Here is an 18,726-nt window from a genome sequence, read left to right as displayed (position 1 = left end):
CTATTTCGCTTTGTCCCCCAAAAGAGAGAGAACACCTGCTCACTGTCTTTGGCAATAATTTTCCTTAAATTTGACGAGTCCTATGTTTTCCTTGAGATTAACTAGCTTTGGGACGCCTGGGTGGCTCAGTTGGTTGAGCGTCTGCCTTCGGCTCAGGTCATGATCCCAGAGTCCCGGGATGGAGCCCCACATCAGGCTCCCTGCTCAGTGGGGAATCTGTTTCTCCCTCTCCCTCTGCCCCTCCCCACTGTTCTGCTCTCTCTCTCTCTCTCAAATAAATAAAAAAATCTTTAAAAAAAAAGAAAGTTAACTACCTTCAAAGCCTTTACCCTTATAAGTTAGGGCACAATCTCTTATTCCATATATTTAGATAATTCAACAATCTTTGCATATGAAGTCAAGTTAGCCTAAAACTGAACACAAATCTTTATGGAACTCTTGCTGCAGAGCCAGAAACTGTGCCAGCAGGCTGGGGTAGTGGCGCAGACAAGGGGAGCACAGGTCTCCAGCAACCCTCTCGGGCTGTCCCCCGAGCCACCATACCCCATCACAGCGCCTGCCACCTCACAGGCAACTTTAAATAAGTGGTCGGGAAGAGGCTCCCGCCCACCTCCTCCGAGTGGGAAGTACCTGATAGAAGTCTGTTTTCTCTGCAATGACTTTCAATATTCCTGGAGCAATGGGAGGAACCGTCACCATCTGCAGCTTGCCGAAAAAGGGGTTGTGTCCAGAGCTCTTGTAGCGTTTCATCTTGTCTTCGATGACAAGGGCCAGGGACTGGGAGTGGTTGATCACCTCCAGCAGAGTGGAGATGGCCACGTTCTGGAGGAAGCAGTCAGACACGCAGCAGCCCACGGTCATGAGGGATCGCAGCCACGACGGGAAACTACAGTCGCTGGCTCCTGAAAGGAAGCAGGTCAGACAAACAAAATCCCATGAAAACACACCTCTGCCATGTGCAGGTTCTAAGACACCCTGAGATCCGCAAGTCGAGTGACCAGCAGGGGGATAACCTTCCGCTGGGGACATGGTATCAGCCATCACGCAGGGCCAGAGGACAAAGGAGACTGGGTCTGCTTTCGAAAGCTTGTCACATTACTCGAATTCTGGAAATGTCAATCTCAAGGCTCCGAGATGACTCAAAGTGTTTACTTTTTATTTTAAACATTTACATACAGAATTCACGTTACAAATTTCTTCTAGATTTATAGAGTCAATCCACATTTTTGGCATAGAGTTCGAAGTGTTTTTTTAGGGCTGTCTTGATGGTGGGACACATGGCACTAGCTTTAAAAGAGGCCCAAAATGCACCGTAGATTTAAAACCTAGTGACGTGCTTCCAAGCACAGGTCATCTGCAGCTAATGAGCCAAGAGACACACTGCACAGGAAATTTACTGTAATGACAACAGGAGGGGACAGATTTGTCCTGCATTCCCACCAATGTAATAATCACTTTTCTCTTGTTCTCTATCTTCCTCTTTTTCATTTAAAGCGTTCACTACCTGCTAAGGATTGAGTTGTGTCTGCCCCAAATTTATATGTTGAAGCCTGATGCAATGGTATTTGGAGGTGGGGCCCTCATGACGGGATGAGTGCTCTTATAACAGACACCAGTGAGATCTCCCTGGACCTTCAGGCTGTGAGCACCCCGAGAGAAGGTGGCTGTCAATAACCAAGGGGAGAGCTCTCATTAGAAACTGACTCTGCTGGCACCCTGACCTCAAACTTCCAGCCTCCAGAACTGTGAGAAGGACATTTCTGTCCCTTAAGCCACTCTGTGAGTGCTGGAGCTGCTAAGACACCGCCTGTTATGGGTAGAACGGTGTCCCTCCAACACCCCCAAATTCTTACGCTCCAGTCATAAACCCCTTTAGGACCTCAGAATGCAAACTTCTTTGGAAATAGGGTTGATGCACACGTAAGGAGTTAAAGCAAGGCCATATGAGGGTGGGCCCCTAATCTGGTATGACTGGTGTCCGGAACCCAGGACATGTACACATATGCAGGGGGAGCACCATGCAGGCTGCAGTTAGGATGCCATGAGCCAAGGAACTACCAGAAGCTAGGGGAGAGGCCTGGGAACACATCCTCCTGATCCTTCAAATGGAGAACAGCCCTCAGATTTCTGCCTCCAGAACTGTGAGACAATACATTTCTGTGGTTTTAGCCATTTAGCTTGTGGCACTTTGCTTTGGCACCTTAGCAAACTAATGCGGATCTTTAACAACTGGGATGATGGACTAGTCTATTTACTGATCATCATTAAGCACCTTTTCTGTTCCAGATCTCTTAATGGGCTGTGTGGGACCGTTCAAGTTTAGAGATACGGTCCCATCCTCACCAATCTGCCCCCTTTAAGACGCAAGTCAAAAGCACGCACAAATAGTGACAAAAACACATAGGGCAGACAGGGTTTTGACTGGTCTGTAAACACCAGCTGAACGACAGGGCTCCTTGAGGAGGACTCTGGGGGGGGGGGGGGCAGCCCTCTCACCGGGAAGCTGGAAGAGCGTTTCGCAGAGCCGCTCCGTCTCCTCCTCAGATAGGTAGACGGGGAAGGTGGCGCAGTCCAGCAGCAGGTGGCAGGCAGCGGCGAAGGCCTCCCTGCAGCCCTCCCGCGAGCTGCCCAGGTCAACGACCACCTGCTCCACAGCCCAGTCCCCCTCCTTCTTTGGGCCAGGGCTCCTGGGAAGAGGTGATGGCAACTCCGCACTTTTTGTCTTAAATGGAGACCCTCGAGCTGTGAACAAGTCTGAGAGCATCTGCTTAAACTGGGGCACGCTGATGGGCTTCGCGTCCCATGGGTTCTTCCTGTCGGAGTCGCTGCCTGCTGCACACGGTGGCCCGCCTTCATCCCTCTGGCCCGCAGGCTCTTCATGCTTGTCCTCTTCCCCGGACGTTGTCACTTGTACTCCAAAAATGTTCTTATGGGCAAAGTTGGCGATCAGCTCCTGGATGCAAAGAAACGTCCGCTGCATACTCCCACCCTTCTTCCAAACATCATCTTTTTCGGGAGAAACCCTGGGGACCCGCAAGTGCTCCGAGAGCTCTGGCGATGAGGCACTGAGCCCAATCCCACTGTCTTCAGACTTGAGGGGAGGAAACGAAGCATCTTCATCAGCTGGAATCACTGCCTTGGTGTCTATAATCACTTCACTGTTTTCACCTTTTACTGGGCTCTGTAAAAAAAAAAAAAAAAAAAAAAAAAAAGGAAATTTGTATTGTACACTTCTTGTGAGGCCAAGAGATTCAAATATCGGGCATACCATGAATATGTACTTCCTGTTTTTCGAAACCCTAATTCTCTACACCAAGAGAATCCCTGTGTGAAAGCATATAATAAAATGAAGACAGCACATCAGGGGGAAGAGAGAAGGAAGAGGCTGCCGGGCCCCACACTCTCCGAGGAGGGTGGCTTTGAGCCCAATATGTATTATTTATTTAGGTTCAAGGTTCAAAAACCCTATTTAAAAATAGTTTCTGACATATTTTAAATTAAAAAACTGAATGAGGATATTGAGCTGAGGGTAAAATAAAGGCCTGAAGGGGGATCCCTGGGTGGCTCAGCGGTTTGGCGCCTGCCTTTGGCCCAGAGCGCGATCCTGGAGTTCCGGGATCGAGTCCCACGTCGGGCTCCCGGCGTGGAGCCTGCTTCTCCCTCCTCTTGTGTCTCTGCCTCTCTCTCTCTCTATGTCTATCATAAATAAATAAATAAATCTTAAAAAAAAAAAAAAGGCCTGAAGAAATTAATGAGCAAAAAACCAGAATAAAGTGTTTACCTATGTGTATATGGTACCCATCTGTCCATCTATCTGTGTGTGTGTGTGTGTGTGTGTGTGTGTGTGTGTGTGTACGCTGGCTTTTTTCCCTTTCATTTTTTTTAAAGATTTTATTTATTCATGAGATACAGAGAGAGAGAGAGAGGCAGAGACATAGGCAGAGGGAGAAGCAGGCTATAGGGAGCCCAACACGGGACTTGATCCCAGGACCCTGGGATCACAACCTAAGCCAAAGGCAGACACTCAACGACTGAGCCATCCAGGTGCCCATTCTGTGGCTTCTTCAAGGAGATGACACTGCAACCTTCAACCAGTCAACCTCTTCTCTTACAGTGTGCTCTATAGGGAAGAATGAAATAGAATGCACTTTGTGAAACATCATTAATTGTATTTGTAGACACTTGCTTAAATTTTGTGTCTTAAATCATTTAAGGGAAATTTACTAGCTACAATAGCTAGAAAAAAATAAAGGGGGGGGGGACTAACTTTGGAAGGGAGATTACCAGTCTGTAAGTGAATCTGCACCCAAGTGCAGGCCCGGCCCTGACCACTCGGAGTGGAGGGCCCATTGCCTCGTCTGTCTGCACTCCTGCCTGCAGCTGCACTGAATGGGTGTCAAGAGCAGAATTTTCAAATCTTTAAGGAAAGCAGAAAACAAAAACAATCCAGACTGCGGGCCTTGAGCTGCTTGGGGGAACTCTGGCGGTTATTGTCTTCTGGGAAGACCCTTTGGCAGCATCCGTACCAACTCAGAAGGAACATGCATCTCTCCCAGTTTAAAAAGAAATGGGCTTGATCACAGCCCACGTGGAGGAGTTGATCCTCCAGAGAAACCTGCAAGCACGAACTAGTTGTGCAAGGATGCTTAGTACAGCACTGTTTTTAACATTGAAAAACCCGAAATCATCTATGTGACCTTGGTAGGGGAAGAGCGGAAGATGAGGTAAAGCAGCAAGACTATATGGCGTGGAAACCAAACAAGAGTAAGATACCTCTACGTAGACCAATGTGGAAAGAGAACCAAAGTGAGTCAGAGAACAGCAGATGTTATGGGTTGAAGTGTGTCCCCCTCAAAAGATGAGAAGTCCTAACCCCGGTACTTGTAAATATGACCTTTGGACACGGGCTCTTTGCCGATGGTCAAGTTAAAATGAGCTCCTCAGGGTGGACCCTAATCCAACATGACTGATGTCCTTACAAAGAGGAAATCTGGCATTGTGAGGATGAAGACAGATCAAGGCAATGAGTCTACAGCAGAGGGACACCAGAGACTGCCAGCACCACCAGGAGCTGGGACAGAGGACGGAGCCGACTCCTCCTCCCACACCTTCAGAGAAAACCAGCCCGGCCCACACCGTGATCTCTGACTTCCAGCTCCAGAACTGGGAGACACTAACTTCTGCTTATTTAAATCACTCAGCCAGGGATTCTTCCCTACTGCAGCCCACGTAAACTAGTACCTCACTTAGATGCTTAAAAAGACACCAGCGTCACACAAATACAAACATATGCATAAAAAGGTCTGGAGACTGAGCTGAATTGAGGCAATAGCTGTAGGAGAACGTAGAGGGGGTGAGCAAAGTGAATGGGGGTGTCAGCTACCAGGCTAGAAGCTTTTAGGAAGTGTTTGAGGATTTTAGAAGCATATTTTAGCTATTACCTTTATATCCTCTGATCTTTACTCCTTTTTTTCAAAAAATTCATTCATGAGAGAAACAGAGACAGGCAGAGACATAGACAGAGGGAGACTGCAGGCTCCCAGCAGGGAGCCTGATGCAGGACTCGATCCCAGGACCCTGGGATCATGCTCTGAGCCAAAGGCAGATGCTCAACCACTGAACCATCCAGGCGTCCTGATCTTTACTCTCACTCCAACCAACCCTAATTCCTTCCTGCTCCCAGGAAGGCAAAAGCCTAGCCCAAGGGAGCCACTTGTGCTCCTCGGGGCCATACCATGCTTCCACTCGTGGGCTCCATGTCCAAGTAGGAAGGTGGCATCTGGACCTTGCTGAGCACTTTGAAACATGTCTTCAAGGCATGCGTGAGCTCAGGTAAGCTCAACGCCTCCATTTCCTCAGCCAGAGGCTGCACCAGACAGCCCAGCACCTGAGGGAGGTACTGGGTTTGCACCTCGGAGTAAAGTTCCTGTGGAAAACAAACATGAGATTAACTAACAGGTTTCCAATTTCTGGTCAGAAAAAAAAATGCACCTAAAAATGGCACCTTGAAAAAGTCCATTTTTTTAAATAAATTTATTTTCTATTGATGTTCAGTTTGCCAACATATAGAATAACACCCAGTGCTCATCCTGTCAAGTGCCCACCTCAGTGCTCATCACACAGTCACCCCACCCCCCACCCTCCTCCCCTTCCACCACCCCTAGTTTGTTTCCCAGAGTTAGGAGTCTCTCATGTTCTGTCTCCCTTTCTGATATTTCCCACTCATTTTTTCTCCTTTCCCCTTTATTCCCTTTCACTATTTTTTATATTCCCCAAATGAATGAGACCATATAATGTTTCTCCTTCTCCGACTGACTTACTTCACTCAGCATAATACTCTCCAGAAAAAGTCCATTTTTAAAAAGATTTTATTAATATTTATGAGAGAGAGAGTGAGCATGTGTGTGTGTGAGAAGGTGGAGGGATAGAGGGACAAGGAGACTCCTCGATGAGCAGGGAGCCCGACATGTAGCTCCATCCCAGGACCCTGAGGTCATGACCTGAGCCTAAAGGCAGACACTTAACACACTGAGCCACCCAGGCGCCCTGAAAAGTCAATCTTTTTAGAGAATGAGTATCTCATGTTCATTCCCAAATCAGAAAAAAAAAAAATCTCTTTGATCTCAACAAATCAATGCACATTCTTTCTCTCTTTTCAAGTGTCTACCTTTCTTTGCTTTTTTTCTTCCTAAAGACTTGAGGGAGAGAGAGAGAGCGTGCATGTGAGCAGAGGGAAGGGCAGGAAGAGAGAGAGAATCTTATGCAGGCTCCACTCTCAGCATGGAGCTCGACGTGGGACTTGATCTCAGGTCCCTGAGGATTATGACCTGAACCAATAAAGAGCTGGACGCTCATCTGATTGAGCTGCCCAGGCGCCCCTCAGGTGTCTTTACTTTTTCTAATAGAAAATCACTGCCACACTTACTTCCATATTAAGGAAATTAGTTTCCTTTAAGAAAATCAGCCAGTGGCACAATTTTACCTAGAAATACATTTACTCTTACTCCTAAATAACGGCAGTGCAAGGTGATGCCAGTTTATCTGGCTTACCTGACCTGGGCTCAGGCCACTTACAATCGGCTCAGAGTTATAACTTCTTTTATTTTTTTATTTTAATTTTTTTTATTTATTTATGATAGTCACAGAGAGAGAGAGAGAGGCAGAGACACAGGCAGAGGGAGAAGCAGGCTCCATGCACCGGGAGCCCGACGTGGTATTCGATCCTGGGTCTCCAGGATCGCGCCCTGGGCCAAAGGCAGGCGCCAAACCGCTGTGCCACCCAGGGATCCCTATTTTAATTTTTAAAATTTAAATTCAATTTGCCAATATGTAGTACATCATTAGTTTCAGATGTAGTTTTTTCTCTACCTGTCTCTTGCGTAAGAGACTTAAGAGGTTACATTCAGCTACATCTTCCAGGCCAAAACAAACATGAAAAGTGTTGTAGATTTATGCACACTCGCTTTTCAGGAAGGTGTGGTTTATCAGGCCAACAACACTAATGAATGGAAATAACAGCAAGCACGGGGTCGCCACTTCTTGGCAGGGGCCTTACCAAGGGGATAACATCCAGAAGGAACACCAGGAGGGTGCAGAGCTCCGAGACCGTCGGGGGAGGGCTGATGCTTTTCCCAACAGTGTAAGTGTGCTTCGTTGGTCTACAGAAGTCACGGGGAAGAAAATCCAATCAATTCTTTCTCCTCTAACAACTTTAAGTATCTCTTATGATGTCGACTCAAGTTACTCTATTTCAAACGTAACGAAAGACAGCTCTGTGTTCTAATGAGGAAGCTTCAGTGACTAAAACCACTGGACACAGAGGTGTCAGTCAGTGTCTTGAATCTGCCTGTCTCCCAAACAAGTCCAACTCAGACTCGAACTTCATCAGTTCAATGAGGGTGGTCCCTTGGTGGTGGGATTCTGCGCCCAGCACATCCTGCTTTCCACAGGAGCAACGCTAAGCAAATGCATGGTCCAAGGGAAGCCGCCTGGTTAGAGAAGACATGGACTGCACAGGTCCACCTGCTGTGGAGGCAGCCTGAGATGACTCCTCCATGTGACACTCTTGAGCTCATCCCCATGAGCCACTTAGCTTTTCCAGCTTCCACAGAGAACTTTAACTTCACCAGTCAGCTCTACAGTAGCCGCTTATACAAAAACTTAACACTTGTTTCTAAATAAGCAGGCAGCTGGTGAAATAGGTAGGTCAAAAACCATACGTGTTGGTTCTCAAAACCAACTTTGGATTCACTGAGCCATCACAGCACAACTCAACCTGGGTTGTCTTCACTGCAAATTAGCACCTGGCTACCCAGGGGTTTATCTTAGCAAGAGAATGCCTTTGGAGAACTGCATACACCATAATCTAGCAACTAATCCCAGGAAACCCCCAGCATATGTCTGTAAAGGGACAGGACAAAGTGCTATTTGTAGCAATGAAAAAATTGAAACTGGTGTTTCCACCCGATGTACACACAGATCTCCAGAGGACTGTTAACCAACCCTGCAACAGCAGACTGCAACGTTATCTACAACCTGATATTCCTCATGTAAAACTTGAACAGACACACTGGACTGTGTCATTTCTGGATACATATTTAGTTATAAGGGCACAGACAACATCAGCGGCAGGACAGACACTAATAATCCCAATAGGAAAGGAGCAGGTGCTGGGAAGGTAGGAGGAAGTTAGTTCTACCTAGGAAGCAACATTCCTTAAAAAAAAAAAAAAAAAATCTGAAAAACAATGGCCAAGTGTTGCCTAAATTTCCAGTAATGGGTGCACGTGTGCCTGGCATTTCTTGTTCTTTCTTACATTTGAAATGTTGCATAGTTGATTTTTTTTTTTTAGAAGGCAAGCACACCATGTGACTCCGAAATGCAAATAGGCTGACCAAGATATACTGTAGCTTCAGTATAACACAGCCAGCTGTGCTCTTGCCCATGGGTCCAACTACGACTAATTTATCCATCACGGAGTTGAATGCCTATGGGGACCTGGCTCCAGGGACACAGAGTAGCACAGTGGGATCAGCTGGGGAGTCAGACATTCCTGGGTTCGCATCTCAGCTGCTGCTAATGTGTTGTGTAGTGCCATACCGGGTGCCTCATGTCACTGGGCTCCGGTTTTCTTCTTTGATACAAGTGCCGACTTCTCTTTGGGGGTGTCCCAAGGAGCTAATGGGTGTGCTTGGCTTTCAGGCCAGAGGAGGGCCCACAGCAAACAATAAGTAAAGCTTCTATTAAGTTGCTAGGTTGAGGAAGAACAAAGACAGCAGAGAGCATCATGCTGAACAGTAAGAGGAAGGAAGCCTGATGCTGTGACTTGGACAAGACAGGGGCTGAGAGACTACACTAGTCCCCCGCTGTGGGAAGAGGGTCCTGGGAGAGGCTCCCCAGGGTGTGCCACCATCCACAATGTTGAGGTGGTGCAAGTCACCAACTAAAGCTGACATAAAGCTGATTATGGCAGTTTGAAACATTAAAGCTTTTATCTGACCCGTGATACAAAAATTTCAGGAAGAATTTAAGAAGACTGATGATTTTAAAATCACTTGCTCTTGTCACTGAGGTGCAGAATAAACCCCTTTAAACAGATCCACCTCCCAGAGAACAATGTGAAGATATGTTTGGTCAACATAAATAGAAAATGCACAGGGTTTTCTCAAATTAGAATTAATAAATTAAAAAGCTTCAGAATTATGTGGCAGAGATTATCGGAACCTTCTCACGGGCAATATCTTTTATTCTACTAAAATTTTAAGTGAATTATCTCTCATTGTGTGCTCAGCAGAGACCACCCACCCTGAGCCACAATAAGCAGCTACGAAACCACAAAAGCTTCCAATCCTTCCTAAACATTCCATAATCCTGAACTGGATACTTACCTAAAGCAGTCCTCAAAACACCGGGTCATATAGTCCCAGAGAAAGTCTGTGCTTAGGGAGGTGATCAGCAAATTCACCGTTTTAACAATCTCAGAGGCATTTCTGTTTTCTTTTATTGCACTGTAAAGGAAGGTGGATGCTCATAAATATATCTATGAGAAACCATCTATCATGAGAACAGTGTGTCTGAAAAACTGTAATTCATTTACTTTTTTTTTTTTTAAAGATTTATGTATTCATGAGAGACACAGACTGAGAGGCAGAGACATAGGCAGAGGGAGAAGCAGGCTCCTCGCAGGGAGCCTGCGGGACTCAATCCCGGATCCCGGGATCACAACCTGAGCCAAAGGCAGGCACCAATCACTGAGCCACCCAGGAGTCCCTCGTTTGCTTGTTTCTAGAGAGACAGACAAAACCCAGTAAGGATAAATATGTTACTAGTCTGACAGAGAAAAAAGTTTGCATAATGCCATCCTACACAGTATATATACTGATACATTCTCTTAGAAGTAAGTGTAAGAGCTACTGTAAAAAAAGAATCGGTATAAACCAGGTTTAGTCCAACAGTGAGTCATTAGTACCCTGCTGGTAAAATAACAGGGTACACCCATTTGGGTGGGAAATTTGGCTAAGATTTAAATGTGCATCTTCTATGACTCAGGAAATGTATTCTAGGGGTTTCTCCTACAGAAGTCCTTGTACAGGCACACAAGTATGCATGAGAATACCACTGCAAGGTCGTTTAAAGATACTGAGAAAGTAGAGGCCACCTAACAGTTAGTCAATGGGAGACTGGTCAGTCAGGATTTATTTAAATAAGTGATAAATCCTCATTGAGGAACCAAAGGCAACGTGATGTTCCACTGCAGAAGGCAGGGGAGCTACTCATGACTGCATTTTAAGAAAATAGGCAACTAAATAATTAATGTAATTCCATCTCTATAGATTATTTTCTTAAAGATTTAATTATTTATTTTAGGGAGAGAGCAAGCGTGTGAGCTGCAGGAGGAACAGAGGGAGAAGACCTTAAGCAGACTCCCCACTGAGCGTGGAGCCCGATGTGGGGCTTGATCCCATGATACTGAGATCATGACCTGAGCTGAAATCAAGAGTTGGATGCTTAACTGACTAAGCCAGCCAGGCTCCCCTCTAATTCCATCTTTAAAATAAAAGATAGGCATCTATATATTTATGATTGCATTGAAAATCTGGAAATAAAAATGCTTTATGTTTTTCTTCTCAAGGGCGGTGGGATTGTGGGTGATATCTTTTTTCTCGATATGTGCAAATATTAGTATATTCCACAAAGAGCATGTACTATTTTCGTATTCAGAAAAACAATAATTCTGGGAGAAAGGAACAAACACTCTGGGAGAGAAAAAGCAAACACTCAGAACTCTTGGTACATTGACAATTAAGAAGCCAGAGAAATCTTCAAATAGATTTATATTTTCAATATACCTAATGCCAATTCAAGCAGAAAAAAGTTACATCAAGAATAAAGTAAAAAAGAAGAGCCTGTATTATCTTAAAAGGAACAAAAACAAGGGACGCCTGGGTAGCTCAGTGGTTGACTGCCTTCAGCTCAGGTCATGATCCCAGGGCTCCGAGAATGAGCCCCACATTGGGGTCCTGCTCATTGGGGAGTCTGCTTCTCCATCTGCACTCCCCCTCATCCCACTCTAATAAATAAAATCTTGCGGGGGGGAAAAGGAACAAAACCCAAAACCTAGGGTTGAGAGAGAGAGAACTACATATCTACATACATGTCTGCCATGTCCTGAACCCCACTCACTCCACCTTCAGGTCCTCCAGCACAGGCCCTTGGAGTGCCCTTGGCCAGCTCTCCCCCTGCCACCAGACCCTGGCTCCACTTCCTGACCTTGCCCCATCCTCTGCCATCCTCCCTGTAAGTCACCATATGGGAACACCAGCTCCTGTCCTTGAAACAGCTTTCACACTTGCTCAGTAAATATGTTCTGTATGTCCCAGCTGGGCAGAGACTAACTCAGATACCTTTGAAACTCTTCACAGGGCACCTGGGTGGCTTAGTTGGTGAAGTGTCTGCTTTCAGCTCAGGTCATGATCTTGGGGTCCTGGGATGGAGTCCTGCCTTGGACTCCCTGCTCAGCGGCCAGCCTGCTTCTCCATCTGCCCCTCCCCTCTGCTCGTGTGCAAGTGCTCCCACCACCCTCTCTCAAAGAAAAGAAAAGAAAAAAAAAAAAAAAACCTCTTGACAGTACTTGACAGGAAGCAGGCCATTTATGGTGATTGACTCAAGAGCATCAGTTACCTTAATCAGTGGTGTGATCCCTTGCCTGCCTGCTTTCTCTAGCCCCACATGACTTATAATAAACAGTAAGGAAACGAGACTTGTGCCATCAGGTTATGGAGAAGAAGTGTGAAGCTGTGAACCAAAGTGTGAAGTATGGATGGGGAAGAAGTATGAAGCTGGGGGCCAGAGTGTGAAGTGTGAATGGGGATAAAGTGTGAAGCTGAGAGGCAGAGTGTGAAGCGTGGATGGGGATGAAGTGTGAAGCTGGGAGCTAGAGTGTGAAGTATGGATGGGGAAGAGGTGTGAAGCTGGGAACCAGAATGTGAAGTATGGACAGGGATGAGTGTAAAGCTGGGGGCCAGAGTGTGAAGTGTGGATGGGGAAGAGGTGTGAAGCTGGGAACCAGAGTGTGAAGTGTGGACAGGGACGAGTGTAAAGCTGGGGGCCAGAGTGTGAAGTGTGGATGGGGAAGAGGTGTGAAGCTGGGAACCAGAGTGTGAAGTGTGGACAGGGACAGTTTGAAGTTGGGGGCCAGAGTGTGAAGTGTGGACAGGGATAAAGTGTGAAGTTGGGAGCCAGAGTGTGAAGTGTGGACAGGGATAAAGTGTGAGGTTGGGAGCCAGACTGTGAAGTATGGATGGGGAAGAAGTGTGAAGCTGGGAGCCAAAGCCGTACCTTATTAGTGAGTTTCCACTCTGGGTATAGCTAAGTTTGAGATCAGAGCCAAGAGCGTCTCTGCAGTAAGAATAAAAGGCTCGGATGACTTCGAGAAACAAATTCCCAACCACTCGAGGCCCTGTAATTGAAAAGAAAATGGTCAGACAGAGATGAACAACCCACGTTCAAATCAATAAACAACATATGCGTGAAACGGAGTTTGACAGTGACAACCCAAGCGAAGGGAATAAAATTCATGAAAACGGCCAATATTTTTGCAGCACTTGCTGTACCTGTTACCTTGTTTACGCCTTACAATAGCCATACGACCGGGTACTGAATTGTCGTATGGACTACGGACAAAGGGATGGGGCAGAGAGGTGAAGGAAGGCATCCAAGACAGACTAGCCTGGGGAGCCGGGTGCACGCTCAGTGTGCATAAGTGTGAACACGCTGCTTGGCCAGAGATGCTACTCAGCATAAATACCAATGAAGCAGGGCAACTTTCTGATTTTATTTTACATTCTTTGAAAACGGATTTATTTTTAAAGGTTTCTTTATTTATTTGAGAAAGAGAATGCACTTGAGTCTGGGGGGTGGGGGGGGCAGAGGGAAAGAGAAACCCAAGCAGACTCTGCACAGAGCACAAGGGAGGCCAACCAGGGACTCAATCTCATGACTCGGAGAGTACAAACTGAGCCAAAACCAAGAGTCAGACACTTAACTGAATGAATCATGGAGGCATCCTTGTTTTTCTTTCTTTCTCTCCCTCTTTTTTTTTTTTAAGATTTTATTTATTTATGCATGAGAGACAGAGACAGAGAGAGAGAGAGAGAGAGAGAGAGAGAGAGAGAGAGGCAGAGACACAGGCAGAGGGAGAAGCAGGTTCCACGCAGGGAGCCCAACATGGGACTCGATCCCGGGTCCCCAGAATCCCATCTTGGGCCGAAGGCAGTGCTAAACCGCTGAGCCACCGGGACTGCCCCTCTCTTTTTTAAAAGTAATCTCTCCACCCAACATGGGGTTTGAACTCATGACCCTGAGATCAAGTCGTCACATCCTCTACCGACTGAGCCAGTCAGGCACATCTCTAAATTCTCCTAATCATGAGCTAGAACCCCCCAAAAGAAATACCACCACTCTTGAGAAGCTTATTAAAAGGCACAGAGGAATAGACCAGCTGCAGGTTAGAGGAGCATTCCCGCCGGTGAGGCAGGTGGAAGGCAGCCATCAGGCAGGGAAGGGAGTGACTTCTCACGCATGTGTACGAAGGGATGAAGACAGGATGGATTCAGAGGAAATGAAAGCTCGGTCAATATATCTGTGTTAAAAAGCAATCAGCAGATTAATCCAATCTTTCATGCTGCTTTTCTCACAAAAACAGAAGGTGTGCCTCTGAGAAAACTTTTTCAGGATAAGCCCCGCGTGTATTTTATCTACGCTGTAAGAAAGCTGAATTTGCTTTTTACAAATGAAGGCAAGTTTGTTGCCATGATTCAGGAGAAAATGGGGCAGTGAGTGAAGCCTGGTAGCAAAAGAATGAGCGCCCTGGGCCTTCTAGCTCTCCTTCTGTATAATCCACCCCTCTGCCTCTCAAGTAGGTCTTCTCTGGGACAACTAAATTAACAGAAAAATAAAATCAGACTGCTAGATTGGGGAGAAGCCTGCCATTCACCGCCTTCCAGCAACTATGACCTGGAGCCCCAGCTGGCAGCAATATTTCACTTGGCTCACCGAGGTGCAGGGTCATAACATAAAACACTCATCCTCCAAAATGCAGTCACATTTTTTTCTTTGAATATTTCCTCGTTACGTGGGAGGGTCCCAAGACACATATCTCACTTCACTTTTTAGCCTAAATCATGATTTTCCCAAACTGCAGTTACTCCACACCAGGATGAAAATCTACTGGAGCCACCGCTGGCCAACAGGAGCTCAAAGGTATTTTTCTAACAAAAGTGCTCATGTTATTGTGCAAAACTTTTAAGTGGTGCCTAGATAGGATAACTCAACACATAACATGACGAACTATTTCAACATTCGGAAACTCCGATGATGGAATTACATTCAAAATAACCTGAGGATTGTTGTCTCACCAAGCTTAATACCCTTGGGCCTACGGTGGTGACCACGTTCCGCACGTTACCTATTTCTGGCTTGTCAAGCAGACTGACGAGGACGCGGAAGGGCTTCAGGTATGCATGGTGGCGCTCCTCTACATCGGCATCTGAGAACTTCTGGTGCAGTATCTCAGCTAGACCCTATTAAAAACAAAAACAAACAAACAAAAAAAAAAGCCACAAATCAGGATATTGTCCAGGGACAGTTTCACATTATTGGTTGTTCTACTTGTAAATACTCTGGGAGAGGGAGAAAACCAATCTCAGGGCACAGAATGAGCACACAGAATTTTTCCCACCCGTGGATCCAGGAACTTGCCCAATGTCTGCTTTGAGGTCCTGCCAATTGATCTGCTGAGGAATCATGATCAGGATATTCTGATTGGGATCTACTTTCCGGAAAGGCTCCTTTACCTCAACTAAAAGATCCTTGGAATATTTTTCAAAAAAATACGAGGACTGGTCTTCGTAAGAATTTGAGAGTTCAGATTCTGGCACAATGGTATTTCCTTTAATATCTGAACCTATAAAAGAACAAGGACCATGAGCTGTAACAAGATCTACAATTTTAAAGTACATAATACTGTGCAAAGGCTTCATGCTCCAGCATTTTTAAAACTAGAATTCCTCCAACAGAAAACCAAATTCCAATCTGGTAAGACTAAGTCACATTTTCTTCTGACAAAAGAAGTGATGTCCCAAGGATTCCACCTCATTAGGAGTCAATTTAGTCTGTTCCAAGAATTCACTCTAAGTGTCTTTAACAAGCCTGATTACAAGGATTGAATGGAACGAGGATCATTTTCAAAAACCAGTGTTTGCATGGCAGTATGTAAAATCGAGCTATTCTCACATACATGCCTTTATTTTGAGCTTTGGCTAAGTCTATGAGGTCTTTCGGATAAGAAAAGGCATCTTCTGGCACAAGGAGAGACCATGGACTCTGGGACCAAGGCTAACAGGTCAACCCAGCACTGAATTTGGATCCCAGGTCCTCTCTACACACAACAAGTCAAGGCCAACTAGGACAGAGCTGAGTGTTTTTGCAAAATCATCCTTTTGATTAAAATGCTAAAAAAGCCTGCAAATATTCCTCTTGAAATCCTTCCTAAGCTTCCATGCAATGGATTCTGGAAGTTCTATAACCAGGGAGAAGAGAGGAAAGAAGGGGTTCAGAGAACTTCCTGACTTTGGTGTGAGAAGACCTACATGTTGAGGGTTATAAAAGCGGTGAAGCAGAGAATTTCTTAGGGTGGTGAAACTACTCTTCACGGACACTGTCATGGTGGTCCTTACACACCTGTCCACACCCACAGGAAGGACACCCCCAAGAGCGAGCCCTGATGGAAACCACGGACCCTGGTGAGGATGTGCCAGTTCACTGACTATGACGAATGTGCCACGCCAGTGGAGGGGCTGCGGGAAGCTGGGAACTCTCTGTACCTTCCTCTGATTTTGATCTGAATATAAAACTGCTCTAAAAAAAAAAAAAAGTCTTAAAAAAAAGCTACAGAGTCCATTCATGGTCATTTTGTACACCTTTTCTGCTCAGGTACATGAACGTGAGAATTTATAAAATTCAGAAAGTGCCAGGAACCTCCATGCCCTGTGACTTCCTGGGCTCTGTCCCTATGAAGCCTCCCAACCAATAGTCAAGGGCTCTTTTCCTACAGGTTTACAGGCTGTCCACAGAAACACAAGCCTGGTTTCTCAGGCTCTCCCCTGAAGTCATCCAAACGTCTTCGAAAACTTTACATCAGTTCCACAAACATTTCCATCTACGCCAAACCTTCTTTTACACAAACTCTATAACATTTGTGGGTCTTCTCTCACCCACCCCCCAATCCCATGAGACTTCTTTATAGCAACAGGCTTCTACTTGAAAAAGGTTTAGCTACAATTTTTTTGCGGTATTTCAAGCCTCTTAAGATGGAATCCAATATTCAATAAATATCCCATGGATTTATTTCCCTATTTTTAATGTAATACTTGCACCATAAGCAAAGCTACAGTGTAGACATAACTCAGCTGAGCAGGGCCGTATTCAGTCGGTGTGTTCTCTCTCCACACCTTATGATTCAGAAACATATCACGAAGATTGAAAGTGTCCCAAAAATCAGCACTAAAAGGTTTCATGTTAACTCTGACTTTCAATGATCGGCTACGGCTCAGTACCTAGTAACCATGCATAAAGTCTTCTGTTGAGAGACATGTCTCTTCTCAGCAGGGTCTGGGTGGCCGCCGACAGGATCTGCACAATGTCAGCTCTGGGCAGGGGAATGGCTCTCTCGTGGGAATCCTATTGGGGGACAGAGAAAACTTTACTGCGAAGGGATGATTGGATGATTATTGGCTTTCTGACATGTGGCCCGTCCTCAGCAGTCTACAAAGCTTTATCTTAGAAAGGTAGTTCTTCTCAAAAGGAGTTGGTTCTTCACAACGCCCACAGACAGAGGCCATTTGGTTTTTGCTACAGAAACACCATCCTCACAAAAATGACCAAGGACCTTCCATTGGCTGAAAGCAAATGGTGATCACAAAGTGGCTGCTTTAAACCGTCCATCCCGCTGCCTTTCCCCACGTCCTCAGGAAATACCAGTGACCTCCCTGGAAGAACACAAACGACTTACCAGACAGGTATAAAATGGAAAGAAGAACAGAACAATTTCCAGTGTATTTCTTTGCACCAGAACATTTGAGTCCAACAGTGACGCACACAGAGACTTTACCTGTAAGTGATAAACCACCATGAACATTTCGCTCCCAAGACATTTAACATCATTTGCAGGCTACTCTTTACAGTCCCAAAAGTGAAGGTAACTCCTGGGAATCTTGAAACCATTGTGTTAAATCACATGGAACAGAACAGTAAGGTAAAAATGTGGGTTTTAGTTCTAGACACGGGCAGGGGGCGGGGGAGGGGGCAGTGTGTGCTGGGGGAGGCCATCGACCAGACGTGACCCAGATGATCTGCAAGCTGGAGGCTCCTCACCACCTCCCCGGTCCTGGAATGTACATTCTGCTTATCCTCCCTGCTCCAAGGTCCCTGGGGGTCCACAGCCTTGAGACGGTGATGTGCCGCTGAGAACACCTACACGGTGTGTAGGACTGAACCCAGCAGGGCCTCTACAGAAACTTAAGATTTGGCAGGTGGAAGCTGTACTGTGCGGTTGGAGGTCTCTGTGGTCTGTCCTGCAAAACCGACCACCTCCACCTGCACATACACAGGCAGGGTTGGGAATGCTGTTTGTGAGACTCGTGCCGCCCAAGTGACCTTGGGAGCCTGGTTGGTTGACATCAGCTGGCCTCCAGGACAGAACTGGCCCTTCTGCTCTGGACACCAAGAGCTATGCAATTTGCCTTGCATCCCCTCCTGCTCTGGGCTGGGCTGCCCCCCACCCTCAGAATGGAATCCGGAAGGGGAGACAAGCACACCCAGTCCAGGCTCCTTGAAGATGTAGAGACACGATAACACAGAAACGTAGCTCGCTCCAAACTGCACGTAGGTGAATAATTTTTTAACCTCAGAGCCCATCATCTGCCCTATAAACACGGCTCTGATGGGGATGGTCAGTCGGAAGTCTCACTTGAGGGGAGGATGCTCCGTCCAGGCCTCTCAATTGGGACTCCAGCTGGCTGTCTCCACGGCACTTCCCCAGCTAGTGAAGTTGAAGGTTGGAAGCATCTGATCTGATGTAACTATGCCTTAGTTTCCCCTTTACTGCTTACTATCACCTTCATCTATGTGCAAATTTCCCTTTTCTTTTTTCTGCTTCTATTAGATTTT

At 46.2% G+C, this 18,726-nt stretch overlaps 1 protein-coding gene across 3 annotated transcripts in view; it reads right to left on the bottom strand.

Moving 5' to 3' along the window:
* The window catches only part of DOP1B (DOP1 leucine zipper like protein B), a 106,980-nt gene that overhangs the window by 49,233 nt on the left and 39,021 nt on the right, over positions 1-18,726 (bottom strand). For all 3 annotated transcript variants that reach the window (XR_008662908.1, XM_055313778.1, XM_055313779.1), the window contains exons 6-15: positions 17,570-17,668; positions 17,115-17,238; positions 15,354-15,463; positions 14,966-15,080; positions 12,838-12,958; positions 9,888-10,007; positions 7,556-7,658; positions 5,735-5,926; positions 2,497-3,181; positions 631-902 (exon numbers count right to left, since the gene is read on the bottom strand). Coding sequence is in view for 2 of the 3 variants with exons in the window: in XM_055313778.1 (XP_055169753.1) it covers positions 631-902; positions 2,497-3,181; positions 5,735-5,926; positions 7,556-7,658; positions 9,888-10,007; positions 12,838-12,958; positions 14,966-15,080; positions 15,354-15,463; positions 17,115-17,238; positions 17,570-17,668 (1,941 nt within the window). In the remaining variant the exon portion in view is untranslated. The remainder of the gene's footprint in view (positions 1-630; positions 903-2,496; positions 3,182-5,734; positions 5,927-7,555; positions 7,659-9,887; positions 10,008-12,837; positions 12,959-14,965; positions 15,081-15,353; positions 15,464-17,114; positions 17,239-17,569; positions 17,669-18,726) is intronic.

The sequence above is a fragment of the Nyctereutes procyonoides genome, unplaced genomic scaffold (assembly GCF_905146905.1).
Source record: "Nyctereutes procyonoides isolate TBG_1078 unplaced genomic scaffold, NYPRO_anot_genome, whole genome shotgun sequence".
Taxonomy (NCBI): Eukaryota; Metazoa; Chordata; class Mammalia; order Carnivora; family Canidae; genus Nyctereutes; species Nyctereutes procyonoides.
Note: the sequence above shows the minus strand (reverse complement) of the source record. Positions and strands in the feature narration are given on the sequence as shown.